This window comes from Thamnophis elegans, chromosome 4 (assembly GCF_009769535.1).
Source record: "Thamnophis elegans isolate rThaEle1 chromosome 4, rThaEle1.pri, whole genome shotgun sequence".
In the NCBI taxonomy this organism is placed as follows: Eukaryota; Metazoa; Chordata; class Lepidosauria; order Squamata; family Colubridae; genus Thamnophis; species Thamnophis elegans.
Genome location: NC_045544.1, coordinates 6,119,915 through 6,141,402, shown reverse-complemented (window position 1 = coordinate 6,141,402; position 21,488 = coordinate 6,119,915). Strand labels below are relative to the sequence as shown.

The window sequence follows — 21,488 nt, the reverse complement described above, 5'->3', positions numbered from 1 at the left end:
CTGTTGTGTGCTATTTGCTAGGCATACTTAAGTGCTAGGGCTACTTAGAATGTACATAATAGAGTATGTATTTACTTGTGGAAGCCAGTCTGGCCTCACTGATCTTAGGTGTAGTAACCTTATCATTGGGTGACTGCAACGCAATCCACCATGAGCTGCCTTTCAGGATAGCCTAAATGTTGGGGCTGATGCAAACAGCACCTTATTATTTATTATTATTTATTAGACTTATATGCTGCTTCATAGGGCTTTCAGCCCTCTCTAAGTGGTTTACAATTTTTTTTTAGCAAATTGAGTCAGCAACTTGCCCCCACAGTCCGGGTCCTCATTTCACCCACCTCGGAAGGATGGAAGGCTGAGTCAACCTTGAGCCGTTGAGATTTGAACCGCTGAACTGCAGATCACAGTCAGCTAAAGTGGCCTGCAGTACTGCACCCTAACCACTGCGCCACCTCGGCTCTTGTTGTTAAATACAGCAGTTGATTAAAGAAGCTGAAGGTGCTACATTTGCTGCCTCTAGCTCAGTGTTTCTCAACCTTGGCGACTTTAAGTCCTGTGGACTTCAACTCCCAGAAACCCCCAGGCAGCACAGCATTCCAAAGACTCCACCCTTTCCCCGCTATGTTTTACAAACGCTTGCAAAGCAGGTTCGTCTTTCAGGGAGATGCGTCGATATAGGGACCGCTGTGGGCTCTTGTCTCTAAGGCAGTGTTTCTCAACCTTGGCGACTTTAAGTCCTGTGGACTTCAACTCCCAGAGCTATGCTGGCTGGGGGATTCTGGGAGTTGAAGTCCACAGAACTTAAAGTCGCCAAGGTTGAGAAACACTGCTCTAGCTATTAGACTTTGACTTTAGAACTCAAGTGTAATTGCTTCTTTTAATGTTTACGTTTACGTTTATTAGGACTTGTATGCCGCCCACTCTCGAGAGACTCAGAGCGGCTTACAGATAAAGCAGGGAGGGGGAACATATAAAAATTAAAAAGTACAGACATTAAAAACGCACAACATTCATAACTTAAAGTGGGGCTGGATAAATCAAAGCCCCAGGCCTGCTGGAAAAGCCAGGTCTTAATCGCTTTGTGGAAGGCCGGGAGAGTAGTAAGGGTCCAGATCTCCACGGGGAGATTGTTCCATTGCCATCCAATTGGTGTCCTTCTCAGGATCCCCACTAGTTGATTTGGCTCATGTGGTAATCAGGAGCAGGAGCCTCTCAGTGGCAGCACCCCAACTATAGTCTAAATCAGGGGTGTCAAACTGGCTGGAGGGATCACGTGCAGGACATGCCACTCCAGCTCTGCAAAGCCCAAAAAATGTCATGTGATGTCATGTGACACGATAAGAGTTTGGGTTCACTGACAAATGCGGGCCCGACAAATGCGTGCCAACAAAACCGCGGCGACAAAACCGCGACGTTGAAATCGCGCCCACAAAAGCGCGTCGACAAATGCGCACCGACAAAAGCGCGCCATCAACAAACAACATAGTGGGACGCGAAAACGTTAACCCTAACCCTAACCTAAAAACCCTAATCGTGGTTTTGTGGGCGCGGATTTGTGGAGGCGCTTTCAACGTCGCGGTTTTGTCAGCGCGCATTTGTCGGGCGCACATTTGTCAGGTCACGTAGAGTTTGATACCTGTGGTCTAAAGTCATGGTTGTTTTCACAGGTTCCACCACAAAACCGTGCCCGACTAAACCGCGTCGCTGACGTCATCAACAGGGCGATAACAGCGCGGAGACAGAAGCACGCTGTAAACCCTAAGCCTAAAATTAACACCTAAACCTAAACCTAGCCCCCTAAACCTAATCCTAAACCTAACCCTTAACCTAACCCTTAACCTAACCCTAAACCTAACCCTAACCCTAACCCTTAACCTAACCCTAAACCTAAACCTAAACCTAACCCTAAACCTAACCCTTAACCTAACCCTAAACCTAATCCTAACCCTAACCCTAACCCTAAAGCTAACCCTAAACCTAACCCTTACCTTAAGTTGAATCGGCTTGCTTTCAAAGCGCTATTTAAAGCGCCCTTCTTTCTCCGCGCTGGCTGTTGTCGCCCTGTTGATGACGTCAGCGACACAGTTTAATCGGGCGCGGCTTAGTCGAGCGCGGTTTTGACGGGTTGCGGTTTTGACGGGTCGCGGTTTTGACATAATCAAAGTGACTTAATTTACACAGTATTTTTTCTAAGTCCCAAATCCCCCAACCCAACTGATTGGCTTAACGTGATGGGTAAACCAGATTGTTGTGTTAAATAGCCATTATTTCATCCCTTTGTTTGTTTTTAAATGCATTTAAAGTGTTGGCTTTCATGTTTGGTAATAAGTCCAATTAGAAATTTTTCCAGCCAACAAATATGTTCATATTAATGGAAAAACAACTAGGTCCGATGCATCCAGTAGAGGGAAGTGGTGCAAAACTATTGAGCAGGATATTAGTAGGATTCAGCTACTTTTCTTCAGAACGTTATTTATTTTAATAAATGTCTGAAAGACTAAAAATAAATCCTGCCGTGCGATCATCAAAGCTGTGATATTTTTTTATCACTCCGCACAAAGCACAGATAACAGTATCATGATTAGGGACAGGAAATGAAAAAATTCATATAAGAATCAGAAATACAATCTGAGTTGATTTCTAAAGTCCTAAAGAAAAAAAGAAGAAAACATATTTGTAAATTAAAAACTAGTATCTAAATGAAATGCTTCACACATTTATTAACAGCAACGATGAATGTGCAGGAATAAAGAATTCTTGAAAATAAGGATGCTACTGTCTCAACCTTAACTGTCTAAAATAGTGTATATATAGCGTATTCATATATAGGTATTAATCGATTCATTGCAAAACACTACAGCAGGAAATTATTAAGCAATCTAAAGGTGTATTTTGCACAAAGTCCATGACAGACAGCAGATAAATACAATTCCTTTTGTTTTATTCCGTAGTGCTTGTAAAACTATTACTATTTCAATTTTTATTTTAAAAAGTGTCTCCCCCTTATACACTACAAAGGGCAGCTAACTGAATTAATATAAAACTGTAAATAAAATAATATCATTAATCAAAAGCCTGGCCAAATAATATTGAATTGCCATTCAAAGGCCAAAAGGAAGCTCGTTTAATATATTTTTTTCGAGGACCAAAATTAAGGTGCCATTAGTTAGTTCCTTGGAATTGTATACCCTGCCATTCAAATTACTGTATAGATCTTAATAATTGGGTCTCTCAAGTAATCCATATGGATAAAAATGCCCTTGTTTATAGTAAATAGATAATATTTAGTATTGAGGTTTTAAAAACTAAGTTTGAGTTCATGCAGTTTTATCCTTTGTTGAATCAATGGTTCCCAGAATCTTTTTTTGATCCAGGAATATCCCTAATTGTTTAATTTGAAATGAGCTACAACAAAATTAAAAAAAATATATCAACCATTAGTGGATTTTATATAACTCACACTTACTCAGAAGTAAAGTAGAAAGTAAATATAGCATGATTTCCTTCAGTAAGATTAAAATTCACACTACAAAGTATGTTGTCAAAAGGTTTTGGGATTAGACTAAAAATGGATCTTTCAAGGATAAATAATAAATTGATATTGGCTAGTTTTTCATATCCTACTAAGAGAGTATATGGTTTGTTCTCCTTAGTGTGATCCATCATCACACTCATTGTGATTTATGGCAGAGGATTAATCAGAATTTGATGGTTTGTTTACCGAAGGCATAATATGATTTACAAACCTAGCATTGCCACTGATTTACTTTGTGATAAAAATATTAGCAAATTTATACTAATTCAGGGAAACAATTATTACATTAAAATTTCTGAATGTTTCTTAAAAACTCTGGATGCCGTCCTTTAAGTCTTGATATGATTTAATAAGAAATGGCCATTCATTTTTTTCCTGCCTATTTTTAGCCTTATCTTTTGATTGGTAAACTTTTCCTCATGATTCAGCACAAAGAAAGAACTGATAATCCCCATTTAAAAGGAGCTCCTCTGTAACTCTGTTTTGGAAATTAATTTTAGTTGACAATTACTAAGGCTTAAAGCCAACATTTATTGTGAACGTCAGGAAATCATGTGTCTCTTGAACATAGGGAAGGGGAAAAAAAACAATTGAATTAGCTTTCGAGATCTAAGGTCATGAATGGGGCCTTATAACTTTCTTTTCTTAGAAAACAAACATGACTTGTTTCTTCTTTAAATAATTACCAAACTAGCAGATAATCTCACTCTGATAGTGTGTGGCAATAGAGGAAAGGCTATTCACCCATCTCATAATCTAATAAGAAGGCTTAGGTATGATTGCTAAGTAAGGAATATAAAATCAGATTGGATCTCTGTTTTTTCCCCATTACTGGAATATAGGACCATAGAAGTCAATGCACCACACCACTACTGTAATATGTTAAAAGCTTTTAAAGTATAAATTGCAAATTCATTTCCACAAGGCTGTATTAAAAATATAGGCATCGGTTATGATCACTGCACTAAGTTGAAAGAAGAGTGAAAATATAAAGGAAGTGAGGAACTGGAGAGGGTTTTGAAATGATCTCCATGTGATGACTCCTTTTCCTTGTTAGTAATTGATGATGCTTTATGGTGTCACTTGGCTCCTGATGTTGTGACAAAGCGCCTGTTTTCGGTGCTTGGATGATGCTTTCTCAGCCCTGATGAGAAAACTGCCTTAATCTGCCAGAATAGAATAGAATAGAATAGAATTTTATTATTTGTATGCCGCCCTTCTCCGGGAGGACTCAGGGCGGCGAACAATTCAAGGGGGAAAAGGGGAACATAAAAAACAAAATACAAATAATAAAACTAAACAACAGTCGCACAACCATACATGTCGAGAGGGGAGGGAACTCATCACTCCCAGGCCTGCCAGCAAAGCCAGGTTTTGACGGCTTTTCGGAAGGCCTGGAGAGAGGTGAGGGTCCGAATCCCTGCGGGGAGTTCATTCCAGAGGGCCGGAGCTGCCACAGAGAAGGCCCTCCCCCGGGTAATAGCCAGGTGGCATTGGCTGGTAGATGGCACCCGGAGGAGGCCAACCCTGTGAGATCTAATGGGTCTGTGGGAGGTAATTGGCAGCAGGCGGTCTCTCAAGTACCCAGAGATGGTGTTCCACTCAGTATGAGTTTTCTAACCAGTGGACCCTACTCCGAAAGGCAGCTAATGGGAATTTCTCCACAAAGGTGATCCCTAGAGGGTGGCAAGAGTGCACCGAATAATAATGAAGGCAGGTAGAAAAGCAGGCAAAGATCTTGCAAACTCTCTGTAGGCCCATTTAAGGAATGATGTAGAGCAGGGGGTCAGCAACCTTAAACCCCCAAAGAGCCATTTGGACCCGTTTCCCACAGAAAAGAAAACACCGGGAGCAGTGGTGGGATTCAAATAATTGAACAACCGGTTCTCTGCCCTAATGACGAGCTGGGTAGGCCATGTGACTGGGTGGGCGTGGTCAACTCAATGTCACTCACGTCGATGGGCGCTTCACCTTAACTGTTACAATGTAATAAGGGTTAACCGGAGAGGCAGTTTCTGTATGCAGGGCAGTAAAGATGAGGCTAGAAACAACACCAGAATGTTTCCTTCCTGCCTTCCTTACAGGATTAGCCCTGTAAAGTGGGGAAAAAACAAAACGAGATTTCTTCCAACAACCGGTTCTCCCAACTGCTTAGAAAGTTACCAACCGGTTCTCCCGAATAGGTGCGAACTGGCTGAATCCCACCACTGACTAGGAGCCACAAAACCCTTCCCGTGCCTGACCATTTCCTGAGCAGCCACAGAAATAGCATACGTAGTTGAATTAAACATTCTGTTTTCTTCTGAAACGTTTCTTGGATTTATCCATGCTTGGCCTACTGGGGTGGGGTGGGGAGTGTCAAAAAGATCAATAAATTGCATGCTGGTGGGTATCACACTTTGGTGGTTGTGACGGATATTTTGAGTGACAGGGAGCCGCAGCAGAGGAATGAAAGAGCCACATGAGGCTCCAGACCCACGGGTTGCTGACTCCTGCTATAGAGGGTAATCATCTGTGGTGGGATTCAGCCGGTTCGCACCTATTCGGGAGAACCGGTTGTTAACTTTCTAAGCAGTTCGGAAAACCGGTTGTTGGAAGAAATCTTATTTTGGTTTTTTCCCCCCACTTTACAGGCTAATTCTGTAAGGAAGGCAGGAAAGAAACATTCTGGTGTTGTTTTTAGCCTAATCTTTATTGCCCCGATACAGAAACTGCCTCTCCAGTTAACCCTTATTCCATTGTAACAGATAAGGCGAAGCGTCCATCGACCTGAGTGACCTTGAGTTGGCCACACCCACTGAGTCACATGACCACCAAGCCCCACCTACCCAGCTGGTCATTAGAGCAGAGAACCTGTTGTTAAATTATTTGAATCCCACCACCATGCTGGGAAGAAGGGACAGTGAAGAAAACAGGATAGAAAGTTTCAATGAAGGAGATCAAAAGGCCCAGCCCAGATGACACAGCAAAGGCCTGGGCTCATCTCAGACTTTGATCCATAAATGCAAACCATGTTTTCCCTTCCAGTGGGAGGTAAAATAAAGACACCCCCTCCCCAATCTCCCTTCTGCCCCCCCCCCTTCCTCCATTCATCATCATTTGTTGAAAACTCTCCCAGGAAATGCAGGGTTGAAGGCTTTCCAAGCCAGGAGCGCCTTCATTCCCCGTTCTCCTCTGCCTGCGCGGCATCCTTTCTTCTTTGCATTTCGGGAGGTGTTGGTGGCCATTGGAAAATCTCTCCGGGCCGTAAAAAAAAGACACGGTCATAAATCGAGCGGGCGGCGCGGGGTTTACCCCCCCAAGTAGCCCACCTGCCTTTTGTATGCTCTTCCCGGCTGCTCCGCCTTTCCTGGGGGCGGAGAGCGCTCGGGAAAAGAAGTGGAACCCCTTCCAGAAAGGAAGGAAAGGGACTTTTTTTTTTACATTTTTTTTATTTCATATATACATTCACAATTATATAATCTCATAACTGTTATTAATAATATGTATTTATAACAATTTCCCCCTACTGTTGACAATATACTTGAAGATTGCTTTTTTTAACATCCCATAGATCCATCTTATTTTACAACAGTCCTACTTCTTCTTCTTCCCTCCCTCCCTCTTTCCTTCCCTCGTTTCTTCTCTCCTACTCCCCTTCCTTCCCTCCCTCCTTCCCTCCCTCCTTCCTTCCCTCCTTTCTTTTCTCCTTCTCTCCTTCCTTTCCCTCTTCCTTTCCTCCTTCCTTCCCCCTTCCTTCTCTCCTACGTTCCCTCCTTCCTTCCCTCCTTTCTTCTCTCCTTCCTTCCCTCCTTTCTTCTCTCCTTCTCTCCTTCCTTCCCTCCTTGCTTCCCTCCTTCCTTCCCCCTTCCTTCTCTCCTACGTTCCCTCCTTCCTTCCCTCCTTTCTTCTCTCCTTCCCTCCCTCCCTCCTTCCCTCCTTTCTTCTCCCCTTCTCTCCTTCCTTCCCTCCTTCCTTCCCCCTTCCTTCTCTCCTACGTTCCCTCCTTCCTTCCCTCCTTTCTTCTCTCCTTCTCTCCTTCCCTCCTTCCTTCCCTCCTTTCTTCTCTCCTTCTCTCCTTCCCTCCTTCCTTCCCTCCTTCCCCCTTCTCTCCTACGTTCCCTCCTTCCTTCCCTCCTTTCTTCTCTCCTTCCCTCCCTCCTTCCCTCCCTCCTTCTCTCCTTCCTTTCTCTCTTCCTTTCCTCCTTCCTTCCCCCTTCCTTCTCTCCTACGTTCCCTCCTTCCTTCCCTCCTTCCTTCCCTCCCTCCTTCCCTCCCTCCTTCCCACCCCCTTCTTCTCTTTCTTCTCTCCTTCCTTCCTTTCCCCTCTCCTTTCCCTTCTCGGAAGGAAAGGGACTTAACCAGGGCGTGGCAACTGCCCTGCCATCGCCGAGGCCCGCATCCTGGATATGGGGGGGGGGGGGGAAACACTGGCATCCTTCCCTCCCCCGCGACTCATCCAAGAGCGAAAGGCTCCTTTTTTTTCCCCCTGTCGCCTGCAGGGGGAGCCAAAGGTCGCTTTGTGACTCGGAGCCTTTGCTGTTTGCTTTGCAACAATTCTCTCTTCCCGGCACCCTTTTTTCCCCCTCTCTGGCTTTGATTCTTGGGCAACTCGGGTTGGAGCTTTGTGTGCCGGAGCGCCGAGGGCCACCCGTCTCCCCGAAAGCCTCCCGCCGGATGCGTTCCCCCCCCTCCCTGAGCCTCTTTCGCCGCGGTGGGATTTAGCAGCGCGTGTAAGCAACAATGGTGAGCCGTTTGTCTAGCGATCCTTGCAAACGCGGGTAGCCTGCGAGTCAGTGGCGGTAGGTGGGTAGCGTCCCCTTTTCAGGTTGAGGGGGATCGAACTTGGTTCCGAAGGGGGGGCAAAAATGTCTACCTCCGTTGTTGCTGGCGCTACAATGCTCATACCTCTTCCTCCTCCTCCTTCTCCCGTCTTTTCTCCTCCAGAGCTCGGGGAACGCTTCCTACCGATGCTCCGTTTCCTCCTCTGCGGATTTTTCCGACGAGGAGGATTTCAGCCCAAAATCCGGCTCCCTCTCTCCGGCTCCGGGCGACACCCTCCCGTGGAACCTACCAAGGCACGAGAGATCCAAGAGGAAGATCCAAGGGGGATCTGTGCTGGATCCAGCCGAGAGAGCTGTGCTCAGGATAGCCGGTAAGACACCAGATTGGGGGGGAGAGAGTAAGCTACGCCGAGAAGAGAGAAAAAAAACTTCCATTGCATGGTGGGAATTGTGCATTTGTGGTGTAGGGGCGTAAAGTGATTGACTGTATTGCTCGCTTATAGCGTCGTTCTGTGTATTCTATGCGGGCTCGGGAGTTAAGTTGCATTGAGTTCCGAGGGGTTTAAGCGTTGTTAAGATCGCTGTCCGGAGGGCTGGGCTTTTGGGGGATCGGTGACTAAGCTATTTCAGCCCGGTCTTCTGTCTGGGCGGATGAACGCGTTTGGAGGTAGAAGCGGAACAGCGGCAAGCCTTGAAATTGCATTAGAAGTGAAGATCGCGAAAATCGCCCGTCCGATGTAAACGAAACAGATGATTGAACGCAGTGTTTCTCAACCTTGGCCACTTGAAGATGTCCGGACTTCAACTCCCAGAATTCCCCAGGCAGCATTCGCTGGCTGGGGAATTCTGGGAGTTGAAGTCCGGACATCTTCAAGTGGCCAAGGTTGAGAAACACTGGTTTAACATTCTCTCTGTGTGTGAGTGAGTGTGTGTGTGAGAAACACTGGTTTAACATTCTGTGTGTGTGTGAGTGTGTGTGTGAGAAACACTGGTTTAACATTCTGTGTGTGTGTGAGTGAGTGTGTGAGAAACACTGGTTTAACATTCTGTGTGTGTGAGTGAGTGTGTGAGAAACACTGGTTTAACATTCTGTGTGTGTGTGAGTGTGTGTGTGAGAAACACTGGTTTAACATTCTGTGTGTGTGTGAGTGTGTGTGTGAGAAACACTGGTTTAACATTCTGTGTGTGTGTGTGAGTGTGAGAAACACTGGTTTAACATTCTGTGTGTGTGAGTGAGTGTGTGAGAAACACTGGTTTAACATTCTGTGTGTGTGTGAGTGTGTGTGTGAGAAACACTGGTTTAACATTCTGTGTGTGTGTGAGTCTGTGAGAAACACTGGTTTAACATTCTGTGTGTGTGTGAGTCTGTGTGTGAGAAACACTGGTTTAACATTCTGTGTGTGTGAGTGTGTGTGTGAGAAACACTGGTTTAACATTCTCTCTGTGTGTGAGTGAGTGTGTGTGTGAGAAACACTGGTTTAACATTCTGTGTGTGTGTGTGAGTGTGAGAAACACTGGTTTAACATTCTGTGTGTGTGTGAGTGAGTGTGTGAGACACTGGTTTAACATTCTGTGTGTGTGTGAGTGAGTGTGTGAGAAACACTGGTTTAACATTCTGTGTGTGTGTGAGTCTGTGTGTGAGAAACACTGGTTTAACATTCTGTGTGTGTGAGTGTGTGTGTGAGAAACACTGGTTTAACATTCTGTGTGTGAGTGAGTGTGTGTGTGAGAAACACTGGTTTAACATTCTGTGTGTGAGTGTGTGTGTGAGAAACACTGGTTTAACATTCTCTGTGTGTGTGAGTGTGTGTGTGTGAGAGAAACACTGGTTTAACATTCTGTGTGTGTGTGTGTGTGTGTGTGTGTGTGTGAGAGAGAGAAACACTGGTTTAACATTTTGTCTGTGTGTGTGAGAAACACTGGTTTAACATTTTGTCTGTGTGTGTGTGTGTACACATAACACTTAGTCAGACCCCCGCCCCGCCTTGTGCTCGTGCTATCTGGGCTGTGGGAATTGCTTTCACTTAGATTGGTGTTGAGTGCGTTTAAACAGAGCTCCTCCTTCGTCCGACTTGGCCTTGTGCTTGAAGGGATCTTGCCTGGGTTCGACCGCCGTGGACCCCCCCCCCCCCCGCCACCAATAAGAACAAGGAAGAGGATCTCGCTGCCACCCAGTTTCAGACACGTTTATTTGTTTATTATTGAATTTATATTGCCTCCTGTTGCCAAGGCGGCTTACAAAGTGTCAAACCACATTCAAGACAGTAGAACACCAATAAAAGAGACTCCCAATAAATTTAATATATAATAAAATCTCCCACCTCCCGCCCCAGAGACAGCAGATCGCGAGAGCCATTCAGAAGCTTGCTTAGAGGAGCAGCAAGACTGGGACTCTCCAGAAAAAGGAAGCAAACGAAGCTTGTTGTTTTGTTTATTTATTGGATTTATATGCGCTGAGAAATCACATAGAGCCTGCGGTGGTCAACAACGTTATTCCCAGGGAGACCTTAGAGCAGTGTTTCTCAACCGTGGCGACTTTTAAGTCCTGTGGACTTCAACTCCCAGAATTCCCCAGCCAGCTATGCTGGATGGGGGATTCTGGGAGTTGAAGTCCACAGGACTTAAAAGTCGCCAAGGTTGAGAAACACTGCCTTAAGAGACAAGAGCCCGCAGCGGTCCTTATATCGACGCATCTCCCCGAAAGACGAACCTGCTTTGCAAGCGTTTGTAAAACATAGCGGGGGGGAAAGGCTGAAGTCTTTGGAATGCGAAGCGCCGATTTGCGAGTCTTCTTTGCAAGGCGTGGGAAAACGAAAGGATTTTGCTCGCGGTCCTTAACACCCCCCCCCCCTCCTTGTTCCTTCGTCGGCTCCCGGACTGCGGCTTGCAAATCACTTCCGGAACTTGCTCTGGTTGGAGATGGAACCGACCAGGAGGAGGAGGAGGAGGAGGAGGGAGGGAGGGAGGGGACGAACTCCCAGCCTGCTGTTCCGCTGACCGCCAGAGCTGGCTTTGCAGTGGCCACAGCGGCGCAGGGAGAAGCGCCCTCTGTTGTACTTTGATGCTCCCGGAGAAAGCTGCAAAGTCACCCCGTTGGGGTCTTGAGAATCACCAGCTAGTAGTAGTAAACTAGTAGTAAATTTAAGACCGGCGGACCTGGTGGAATAATAGCGAGGGGTTGGCTCTCCGGGCGTGGGAGATTTCAGTGGTTAGGAGCGGGGCAACTGGGAATAAAAGGGTTAAGCGTGGCCCGGGCGAAGGCGGACTCCGGATTCCCAGACCCAGCGGGGCAGGGGAATTGGGGAGGGGGATGAGATCAGGAAGAGGGAGGGGTTGTTTTTGCTCCGCAAGTAAGCGCATGCGCGTTCCTTCTTGAGCCAGGCACGTGGCTTTGAAACAGTGACCGGCGGTGACACCTGCAGGACGTTGGATCCGCCTTTTGGCCTTCCGCCACTCCCGGCTCTAGCGCGGCGGCGGTTGTTGTTGTTGTCATGGCCAGCCCAAGATGTGTGTGTGTGTGTGTCTGTCTGTATTTGGGGAAAAGGCAAAACTGCTTCTCGTTGTCATGGCCAGCCCAAGATATATATATATATATATATATATATATATATATATATATATATATATATATGTATATGTATATGTATATGTATATGTATATGTATATGTATATGTATATGTATATGTATATGTATATGTATATGTATATGTAAATATGTATATGTCTGTCTGTGATGGCCAGCCCAAGATATATATATGTGTGTGTGTGTGTGTGTGTGTGTGTGTGTGTGATGGCCAGCCCAAGATATATGTGTTTGTGTGTGTTGGCCAGCCCAAGATAGATAGATATGTGTGTGTGTGTGTGTGTGTGTGATGGCCAGCCCAAGATATATATATGTGTGTGTGTGTGTGTGTGTGTGTGTTCGCCAGCCCAAGATATATATGTGTGTGTGTGTGTGTGTGTGTGTGTGTGTGATGGCCAGCCCAAGATATGTGTGTATGTATGTATGTGTGTATATATATATATGTGTGTGTGTGTGTGTGTGTGTATATTTATATATTTATCAGCACAAATAAAAGAACATATATATGTGTGTGTGTGTGTGATGGCCAGCCCAAGATATATATGTGTGTGTGTTGCAGGCCACTTCAGCTGACTGCTATCTGCAGTTCGGCTTTTCAAATCCCACCGGCTCAGGGTTGACTCAGCCTTCCATCCTTCCGAGGTGGGTGAAATGAGGACCCAGACTGTGGGGGGCGATATGCTGACTCTGTTAACCGCTTAGAGAGGGCTGAAAGCCCTATGAAGCGGTATATAGGTCTAACTGCTATTGCTATTGCTATTCACCTCCATCCTCTCCGAACGGGTCAGAGGCTTGGGGAGGGGTGGGAAGGGAAGAGGGACGCGCCGAGTTATTCTTGGCGTTGCGACGGCGTGTCCGAAGCATCCGAGAAGGGGGGGGAGCCGGAGCGGAGGAGGCGGCCGCTCAGCAGAGGCGCTGTGCCTGGGAAAATGAAAACAACCGCTCGCAAAAGCACTGAGGACAAAAAAAGAGAAAGAGCGGAGAGGGAGGGCTGGGTAAATACGCCAGCTCCCTACCCACCAAGCAGAGAAAGGAGGGTCGGTGGAAGCGCGTTTTTAAGCGCCCTTAAAAGTACCCAAGTCCCGTTCGGCCATCCGTGGAGGCGGCAGGTTTTTCCTCCCTCTCGGGAGCTTTTGGAAAACGGGAGAAGAGAGAGAAAGAAAGAGGGTTGGAAAGAAAGGGAGCCTCGGCGGTGGGTCTGGTATGTGAGTGACAGCTGTTTCCAAAGGGGGGGAAACACAATAGCAATAGCAGTTAGACTTATATACCGCTTCATAGGGCTTTCAGCCCTCTCTAAGCGGTTTACAGAGTCAGCATATCGTCAGATAGATAGATAGATAGATAGATAGATAGATAGATAGATAGATAGACAGATAGATAGACAGACAGACAGACAGAGATATAGATAGATAGATAGACAGACAGACAGACAGAGATATAGAGATAGATAGATAGATAGATAGACAGACAGACAGACAGAGATATAGATAGATAGATAGACAGACAGACAGACAGACAGAGATATAGAGATAGATAGATAGATAGATAGATGATAGATAGATAGATAGATAGATAGATAGCAATAGCAGTTAGACTTATATACCGCTTCATAGGGCTTTCAGCCCTCTCTAAGTGGTTTACAGAGTCAGCATATCGTCAGATAGATAGATAGATAGATAGATGATAGATAGATAGATAGATAGATAGATAGATAGATAGATGATAGATAGATAGATAGATGATAGATAGATAGATAGATAGATAGATAGACAGACAGAGAGATATAGAGATAGATAGATAGATAGATAGACAGACAGACAGACAGACAGAGATATAGAGATAGATAGATAGATAGATAGATAGATAGATAGATAGATAGATAGATAGATAGCAATAGCAGTTAGACTTATATACCGCTTCATAGGGCTTTCAGCCCTCTCTAAGCGGTTTACAGAGTCAGCATATCGTCAGATAGATAGATAGATAGATAGATAGATAGATAGATAGATAGATAGATAGCAATAGCAGTTAGACTTATATACCGCTTCATAGGGCTTTCAGCCCTCTCTAAGCGGTTTACAGAGTCAGCATATCGTCAGATAGATAGATAGATAGATAGATAGATAGATGATAGATAGATAGATAGATGATAGATAGATAGATAGATAGATAGATAGATAGATGATAGATAGATAGATAGACAGACAGACAGAGATATAGAGATAGACAGACAGACAGACAGACAGACAGACAGAGATATAGAGATAGATAGATAGATAGATAGATAGATAGATAGATAGATAGATAGCAATAGCAGTTAGACTTATATACCGCTTCATAGGGCTCTCAGTCCTCTCTAAGCAGTTTACAGAGTCAGCATATCGCCCCCACAGTCTGGGTCCTCATTTTACCCAACTCGGAAGGATGGAAGGCTGAGTCAACCTTGAGCCGGTGAGATTTGAACCGCCGAACTGCAGAACTGCAGTCAGCTGAAGTAGCCACAAAACCTGGCTCCGATGGTGCTTTGAGCAAAACGGGGGCGGATGGAGCCTAACTCCGATTTGACTGCGCTCCACCCGTTGTTGGTGCGTACTCCTAGGTTGCAGCCGCTGAGTAGAGGAGGTGGCCACCGAGCCAGCCTTTCTATCTATCGTGCATTGACGAGGATGAATCTTAATAGCAGTTAGACTTATATACCGCTTCATAGGGATTTCAGCCCTCTCTAAGCGGTTTACAGAGTCAGCATATCGCCCCCAACAATCTGCATCCTCAGACTACGTACATTCACGAGTACGTCGTCTTCCCCCACCTGGGCTCTTGTATACTACAACCACATTCAAGCCCCCCCGATTCCGGCAATCGGTTAAGAGAAGGCGAGGGTGCCACAGCCCCCCACCCCACCCCCGAGCCCCTTTCCTATCGGGCCGACGGGCTCCGTGTTCCGCTGTAAAGCGATAACTCGAACCCTGGTCCAGTGTTTCTCAACCTGGGCAACTTGAAGATGTCCGGACTTCAACTCCCAGAATTCCCCAGCCAGCATTCGCTGGCTGGGGAATTCTGGGAGTTGAAGTCCGGACATCTTCAAGTTACCAATGATGAAGTCACCAATTGGTTGCATCTGATACGTTAACAGTGTTTCTCAACCTTGGTAACTTGAAGATGTCCGGACTTCAACTCCCAGAATTCCCTGGTCCAGTGTTTCTCAACCTTGGTAACTTGAAGATGTCCAGACTTCAACTCCCAGAATTCCCTGGTCCAGTGTTTCTCAACCGTGGGAACTTGAAGATGTCCGGACTTCAACTCCCAGAATTCCCCAGCCAGCGAATGCTGGCTGGGGAATTCTGGGAGTTGAAGTCCAGACATCTTCAAGTTGCCAAGCTTGAGAAACACTGCGCCGGGTCCCTTCGAGCCAGGCGCTACAACAACGCGGGTGGACTCCATCCAGCGCGCTGCGATTTGCAAGCGAGGAAAAGCGAATGCGGCAGAAGCCGAAGCCGCGCGGCTTGCGGGAGGCCGTTGCAAGCAGAGCCGGAGCGCTTGGAAGGGTCACCTTCCAAAGCCGGCCGGTGGCATCCGTGCACGCTTCCCCGTCGACCGTCCTAAAACCCCGTGAAATCCGAGAAGGGAGGAAGGGAAGCCTGTTCCCCGATTGGCGACACACACGTGCTCCCACGCCGCCGTCGGGAGAGGAGGGGGGCTCTGGGCGTTTCCTCGGTCCGCGGTAGAGAGCCCTCCTTCCCTCCAGCCTCCCTTGCGCCTCCCTCTCCCTGCCTTCCTTCTCTCCCTCCGAAGGCTTCCAGGCGGCCGGGAGCCTCGGCGCCACCTGATCCGAGGCGGGGTCCAAAAAACTTGGAAGCATGGCTGGTTTTGTTTCTCCTGGGGGTCGCGCCTACACCGAGGAGCAGGAGTACTTGCAGGCTTACGAGGATGTCCTGGAGAAATACAAAGGTAAAGTCTTGTGTCCAAGGAGTAAAGGAGGAGTAAAGGGGGGCTGCAGTGCTGGATGATCTGGAGTGGTAATTGCTTTTGGGGGGGGGGGCGTTTGCAGAGGAACAGGTCCCTGGGACTATAGAATCTCAGCAGAAGGGAGGTGGATCCTGCTGAGATCTCTTGTCTTACAGAAGTGGAGGGATCCTTAGAAGTTGGGAGGAAAGGATCCATGGGGGGGCTGCAGTGCTGGATGATCTGGAGTGGTGATTGCTTTGGGGGGGGTCGTTTGCAGAGGAACAGGTGGGGGAATCCGGTCCCTGGGACTATAGAATCTCAGCAGAAGAGAGGTAGATCCTGCTGAGATCTCTTGTCTTACAGAAGTGGAGGGATCCTTAGAAGTTGGGAGTAAAGGATCCATAGGGGGGGGCCGCAGTGCTGAGGATCTGGAGTGGTAATTGCTTTTTTGGGGGGGGGGGTCGTTTGCAGAGGAACAGGTGGAGGAATCCAGTCCCTGGGACTATAGAATCTCAGCAGAAGAGAGGTAGATCCTGCTGAGATCTCTTGTCTTACAGAAGTGGAGGGATCCTTAGAAAGCACTTAGAAGTTGCTACGTTTTTCATCCCTTTCTGGGATGAGAAGGACAAGGTTACTGGTCTGTCACTGAGATGATTCAGTCCTGCCTTATATTTGTCTACCAGTTTTCATTTTTGCATCATTGCTGTCTGAATAACTTAACTAATTCTGGCTAGGTCTTCTCTCTCTCTCTCTCTCTCTCCCTCTCTCTCTCTCCCTCCCTCCCTCCCTCTCTCTTTCTCCCTCTCTCTTTCTCTCCCTCTCTCTCTCTCTCTCCCTCCCTCTCTCCCTCTCTCTCTCTTTCTCTCTCTCTCACTCTCCCTCCCTCCCTCCCTCCCTCTCTCTCTCTTTCTCCCTCTCTCTTTCTCTCCCTCTCTCTCTCTTTCTCTCTCCCTCCCTCCCTCTCTCTCTCTCTTTCTCTTTCTCTCTCTCTCTGTCACACAAACACACAATCCTTTATTGTGGGAGCGATAAAGCCAATTTAAAAATAAAAATGCACGCTAACACTTTCCATTGCCATGCCTATCTGTGCTTAAAACTCCATCCTGTTGAAGCTCATAGACAACTAATGTTAGAAGGATGACTTAGCATCTTGCATTGGGTAAGGGCAACAGCAGAAGGCCTTTTAGGAAAAAAAAACTCCCTGGAAATTTTAATCTGCATAGTGAAATCCATTTACTTCTATTTGTTAAAAAAGCTGGCTTTAAAGTCCTCTTATGAGATACGAATAAAACTGTAAATTATTGCTAGATATTCACTTGAAATAAGTAGATTTCCTCGTGATATTTAAAGCAATGAGATTGAGGCAATGCAATAGCTATAACCAACATTTATGGCAAAACTCAAATATTTTGTGGGCCCCCAGCTCTTTTATAAATTGTATCTGTAACACTCTTTGTGCCAGCAAGTAGTAAGAGAAAGACTGGAAGATTGTATTCACGTTAAGCAGTCTTTTAAGTGATGTCTGTCAATAGCTTTTAAATGACATGACAGTAACCCTTTTTAGTATTCATTATTGAAAGAGAAAAAAAGAACATCATCATGTTCAATCTTCAATCGATTTGACTAGTTATAGTAATCTATAGTGAGTCACATAGAATATATGGAACATTAAAATGTATTTGATGATTCCTTTGTGTCTATAATCAATTGTGTCTGTGCAATGAAGGGCCATGTGCTACATCTAACAATTAAATAGCATTAGACTTCAATTAGCTAAGTTTTTGCTGGACTGGTTATAAAGGAGGAATATTGTTACTGTGGTTCTCTGCTTTAGTAATAAACATTGACCTATTCAGTATAATAGTTCTAAACACCTTTTTTAATTTAAATTTTCTTTCCAACTTCCAAGTTACCAAATTATGATAGTATAATTCAATGTATAATGAAAACATTGAAACTTTATAAATTAATTGTAAACGGTATGACAATAAAAAAAAAACCTGCAATCCTTTGTATGTTTCCTTGAAATTAAACCTCTGCTCACTTATTTGTATTAATTGTCTCGTTTAATTTATCTCTTTATTACTGTGTAAGAATTCTCTGCATTCCTAGTCAAAGATTCTGAAGCCTCTGTACCACCTTGATTTTTACGCACGTTGCACATATATTCCCATTGATCGGTTATTTTCCTCCATTTATGTTGTAACCTCAGGCATTACAGAAGGTCCTAACAGTTGTGAATCATTTGGACACAATTATGAAAGGATTGCAGTGGGCCTTGGTACACATTCACTGTCTAGGATTGCATATTCTTATTATATGTGTCTAAATATTGATGGGATATTTTTTTGCTTCTAACACAGTGATAGGTCAAAAAGAAAGTTGCAAATCCAAATTCGCCTTCTATTAATAATAAAAGTTGTAGCCATGCCAGTTCAGTAGACTTGGAATAGCACTGTGGTGTGGCTAGAGTTAAACAGAAAACATATCTACGTTGGCAGAACCCCAAAGAACTGGGGAGATCTCTTGCTGAATTAAGGGATGTGAAATCTATTGTGTATCCAAATTATAGCATGAAATTGTTTCTAGAAATTGTGGGATGATCTGTTACTTTTTCCTAGATAGAATATGCGCTGTTCTCCCAAGAACCGTTTCAGGCAGGGACATGATGTCTTGACGTTTGAAAGATAGAAGAAGCTTTACAATGATAAAAAAAGAACAAGGATTATCTAGCCTAAACCTCAGCAAATCCTTATTCTCTTTCTTCTTCTTTTTAAATGGTTGATCAGTGGATGACTTTATTTGAAAGTTTGGGAAATATTGTATAAGTCACTTGGAAAACACCCGTATAGGCTTTTGGACTCACAAAAATGGAAAGAAATGGAAAAGTCATTACAGAATAATGTAGTCTCAAGCTATCAGTATGTCATTGATGACTTCACTGGAATAACCTTGGAATGGTTACTGACCCAATCTTCAAAGAATAGCTATAATGCATACTATCGATAGGGAGTAGCATTTCATATAATGTTGAACATACTATACCTTGTAAAGTATTGTTCTATCTTTTATCAAAAAAATAGGAAGTTGCTACTTACCACCCATAAAGCCCTTCATGGTAGTGGATCTGCGTACTTGAGAGACCGCCTCCTGCCAATTACCTCCTTGCGACCTATTAGATCGCACAGATTAGGCCTCCTCCGAGTTCCATCTGCCAGTCAGTGTCGACTGGCAACTACGCGGAGGAGAGCCTTCTCAGTAGTAGCTCCGACCCTTTGGAACGAACTCCCCGTGGAGATTCGTACCCTCACCACCCTCCAGACCTTCCGCACAGCCCTCAAGACCTGGCTATCCCATCAGGCCTGGGGATAAAGATCGTAATCTGTCCCCACCCGAATGATGAATGTTGTGTTTTATTTTTACTTGCACTGTTTTCATGTTTATTGTTTTATTGTCTTGTATCCCCCTCCCTATAAATTGTAAGCCGCCCTGAGTCCCCTCAGGGAAAAGGGCGGCCTATAAATAATAAACAAAAAAAAAAAAAAAAAAAAAAAGTTCAGCTTCTGCTTATGAATTCAAGATATAATCACATGCTTGTTTTTTAAAAATCTCCTTAAAGTACTCTTGCACGTTATCAGAATACTAAGTTTTGTGCAGCCCAGCTGTTAAATACTGTAACTAGCAGTGTCAGCTGTAAAAACCTGACTGCTGATCTTGTGGGTGGGAATCACATGACACTGAGCATGATTAGCAGATGACTGATTTCAAAATCATATTCAATGAGGTTTGATAGCTTACTGATATTTAAGGTGGACACCAGAGGTGGGTTCCTACCAGTTTGCACCAGTTCGGTAGAACCAGTTCGTCAAATCTACCGGTTAGAAGAGGTTCCACCAGAAAGCAGGCCACACCTACAGAAGAGGTTCCAAAATTTTTTGAAACCTACCACTGACACACACACACACACACACTCACACAGAAAGAGAAAGAGAAAGAAAGGAAGAAAAAAAAGAAAAATAGAAAAAAGAAAGAGAAAGTGAGAGAGAGATGAAAGAAAAAAAGGAAAAAGGGACAGAGAGAGAAAAGGAAGGAAAGAGAGAGAGAGAGAGAGAGAACACATGGCCGGCAAGCCACTCCCACCAGGTCACATGGCCAGCAAGCCACTCCCACAAAGGAGGCCACACCCACAGAGTAGGTTCGAAAAATTTTTGAAACCCACCATTGGTGGACACCACATATGTACATTTCTACAGTTGCTTTAAACATAAAACATAATGTCTGTCTTGCTAAGTAAGATTTAGTTGTGGCAATCTATACCTGACAATTATTCCACCATCGTGATAATTAAAGAACTATGAAAGATGTATTGGGATTCATGATGAAGTCACCAATTGGTTGCATCTGATACATTAACACAGTGTTTCTCAACCTTGGCAACTTGAAGATGTCCGGACTTCAACTCCCAGAATTCCCCAGCCAGCGAATGCTGGCTGGGGAATTCTGGGAGTTGAAGTCCGGACATCTTCAAGTTGCCAAGGTTGAGAAACACTGCATTAACATTTTTGCTGTTTTACACATAGGATCTCTAGAGCAGGCGTGTCAAACTGGCGCCCCCGCAGGCCGGATGCGTCATATGCAGGCCACACCCACTCCATCTCTCTGACGTGGAAAAAGTCACAAAACATCACATGGCGGAAATTTGATGTCGTGAGTTTGACATGTGCTTTAGAGCTTCTGATGAAGAAAAATTTGACCATCTCAGAATTAAATTCAAATACAACCCCTTTTTCGTGAACAGAGAATTGTAGCTGCTTTGCTCTTTCTCTGAAAATGATCCAAAGGGATGCCTTTGCTTTTTGAATGCTACCGCCTATTTAACTTTCATCTTTAAAAGACAGCATTAATTTTGTCAGTGGTTCAAAATCAAAGTGACGGAGCAAGATGCCATATTTAAATTAGGATGTAACCAAACCATGTCTTGAATGAAACATTTCGCTTAAAAATCCCAATAGTCTCAGAGTATATTCTTGACAGTTTTCAGTAAGGAAGTAGAGTCATAGATTTTTTTATTTGCAACATATTTGCGTAGACTTTCGCTTCATTTACAATGTATTTATTAGTCATACATGCCCTTGAGCTGAAATAATGGTTTTACCATGAGACCTGGACCACTTATGAGAGAGCCGAGGTGGCACAGTGGTTAAATGCAGCACTGCAGGCTACTTCAGCTGACTGCAGTTCTGCAGTTCGGCTGTTCAAATCTCACCGGCTCAGGGTTGACTCAGCCTTCCATCCTTCCAAGGTGGGTAAAATGAGGACCCGGATTGTTGGGGGCAATATGCTGACTCTGTAAACCGCTTAGAGAGGGCTGAAAGCCCTATGAAGCGGTATATAAATCTAACTGCTATTGCTACTTATACCAAAATGACAGAAGCTTGCTAATTAAATTTGGAGATGAGAACCAATCCAATTTTGTTGAAGAAATCATGCACCAATTAAAAAGAGTTTATCCTTCAAATGAGCTCACGTTTAGAAAACTTTTTTCCTTTATGAATCAGTTTATTTGCAATAAAACATTTCCTCAAGTCTTAGTTTAATTGGGACTGATGGCCTTGGCAATCCGTGACCTCTCAGCCTCATTCCCCACCATTAAATCTGTAA

General features: G+C 44.8%; 1 protein-coding gene across 1 annotated transcript in view; it reads left to right on the top strand.

The window, feature by feature from the left end:
• The first annotated feature begins 8,104 nt into the window (after positions 1–8,104).
• The window catches only part of LOC116507906 (dystonin-like), a 183,460-nt gene continuing 170,076 nt past the window's right edge, over positions 8,105–21,488 (top strand). The window contains 2 exon segments of the mRNA XM_032216303.1: positions 8,105–8,260; positions 8,462–8,669. Of these exon segments, the coding sequence (XP_032072194.1) occupies positions 8,258–8,260; positions 8,462–8,669 (211 nt within the window). The 5' untranslated portion in view covers positions 8,105–8,257.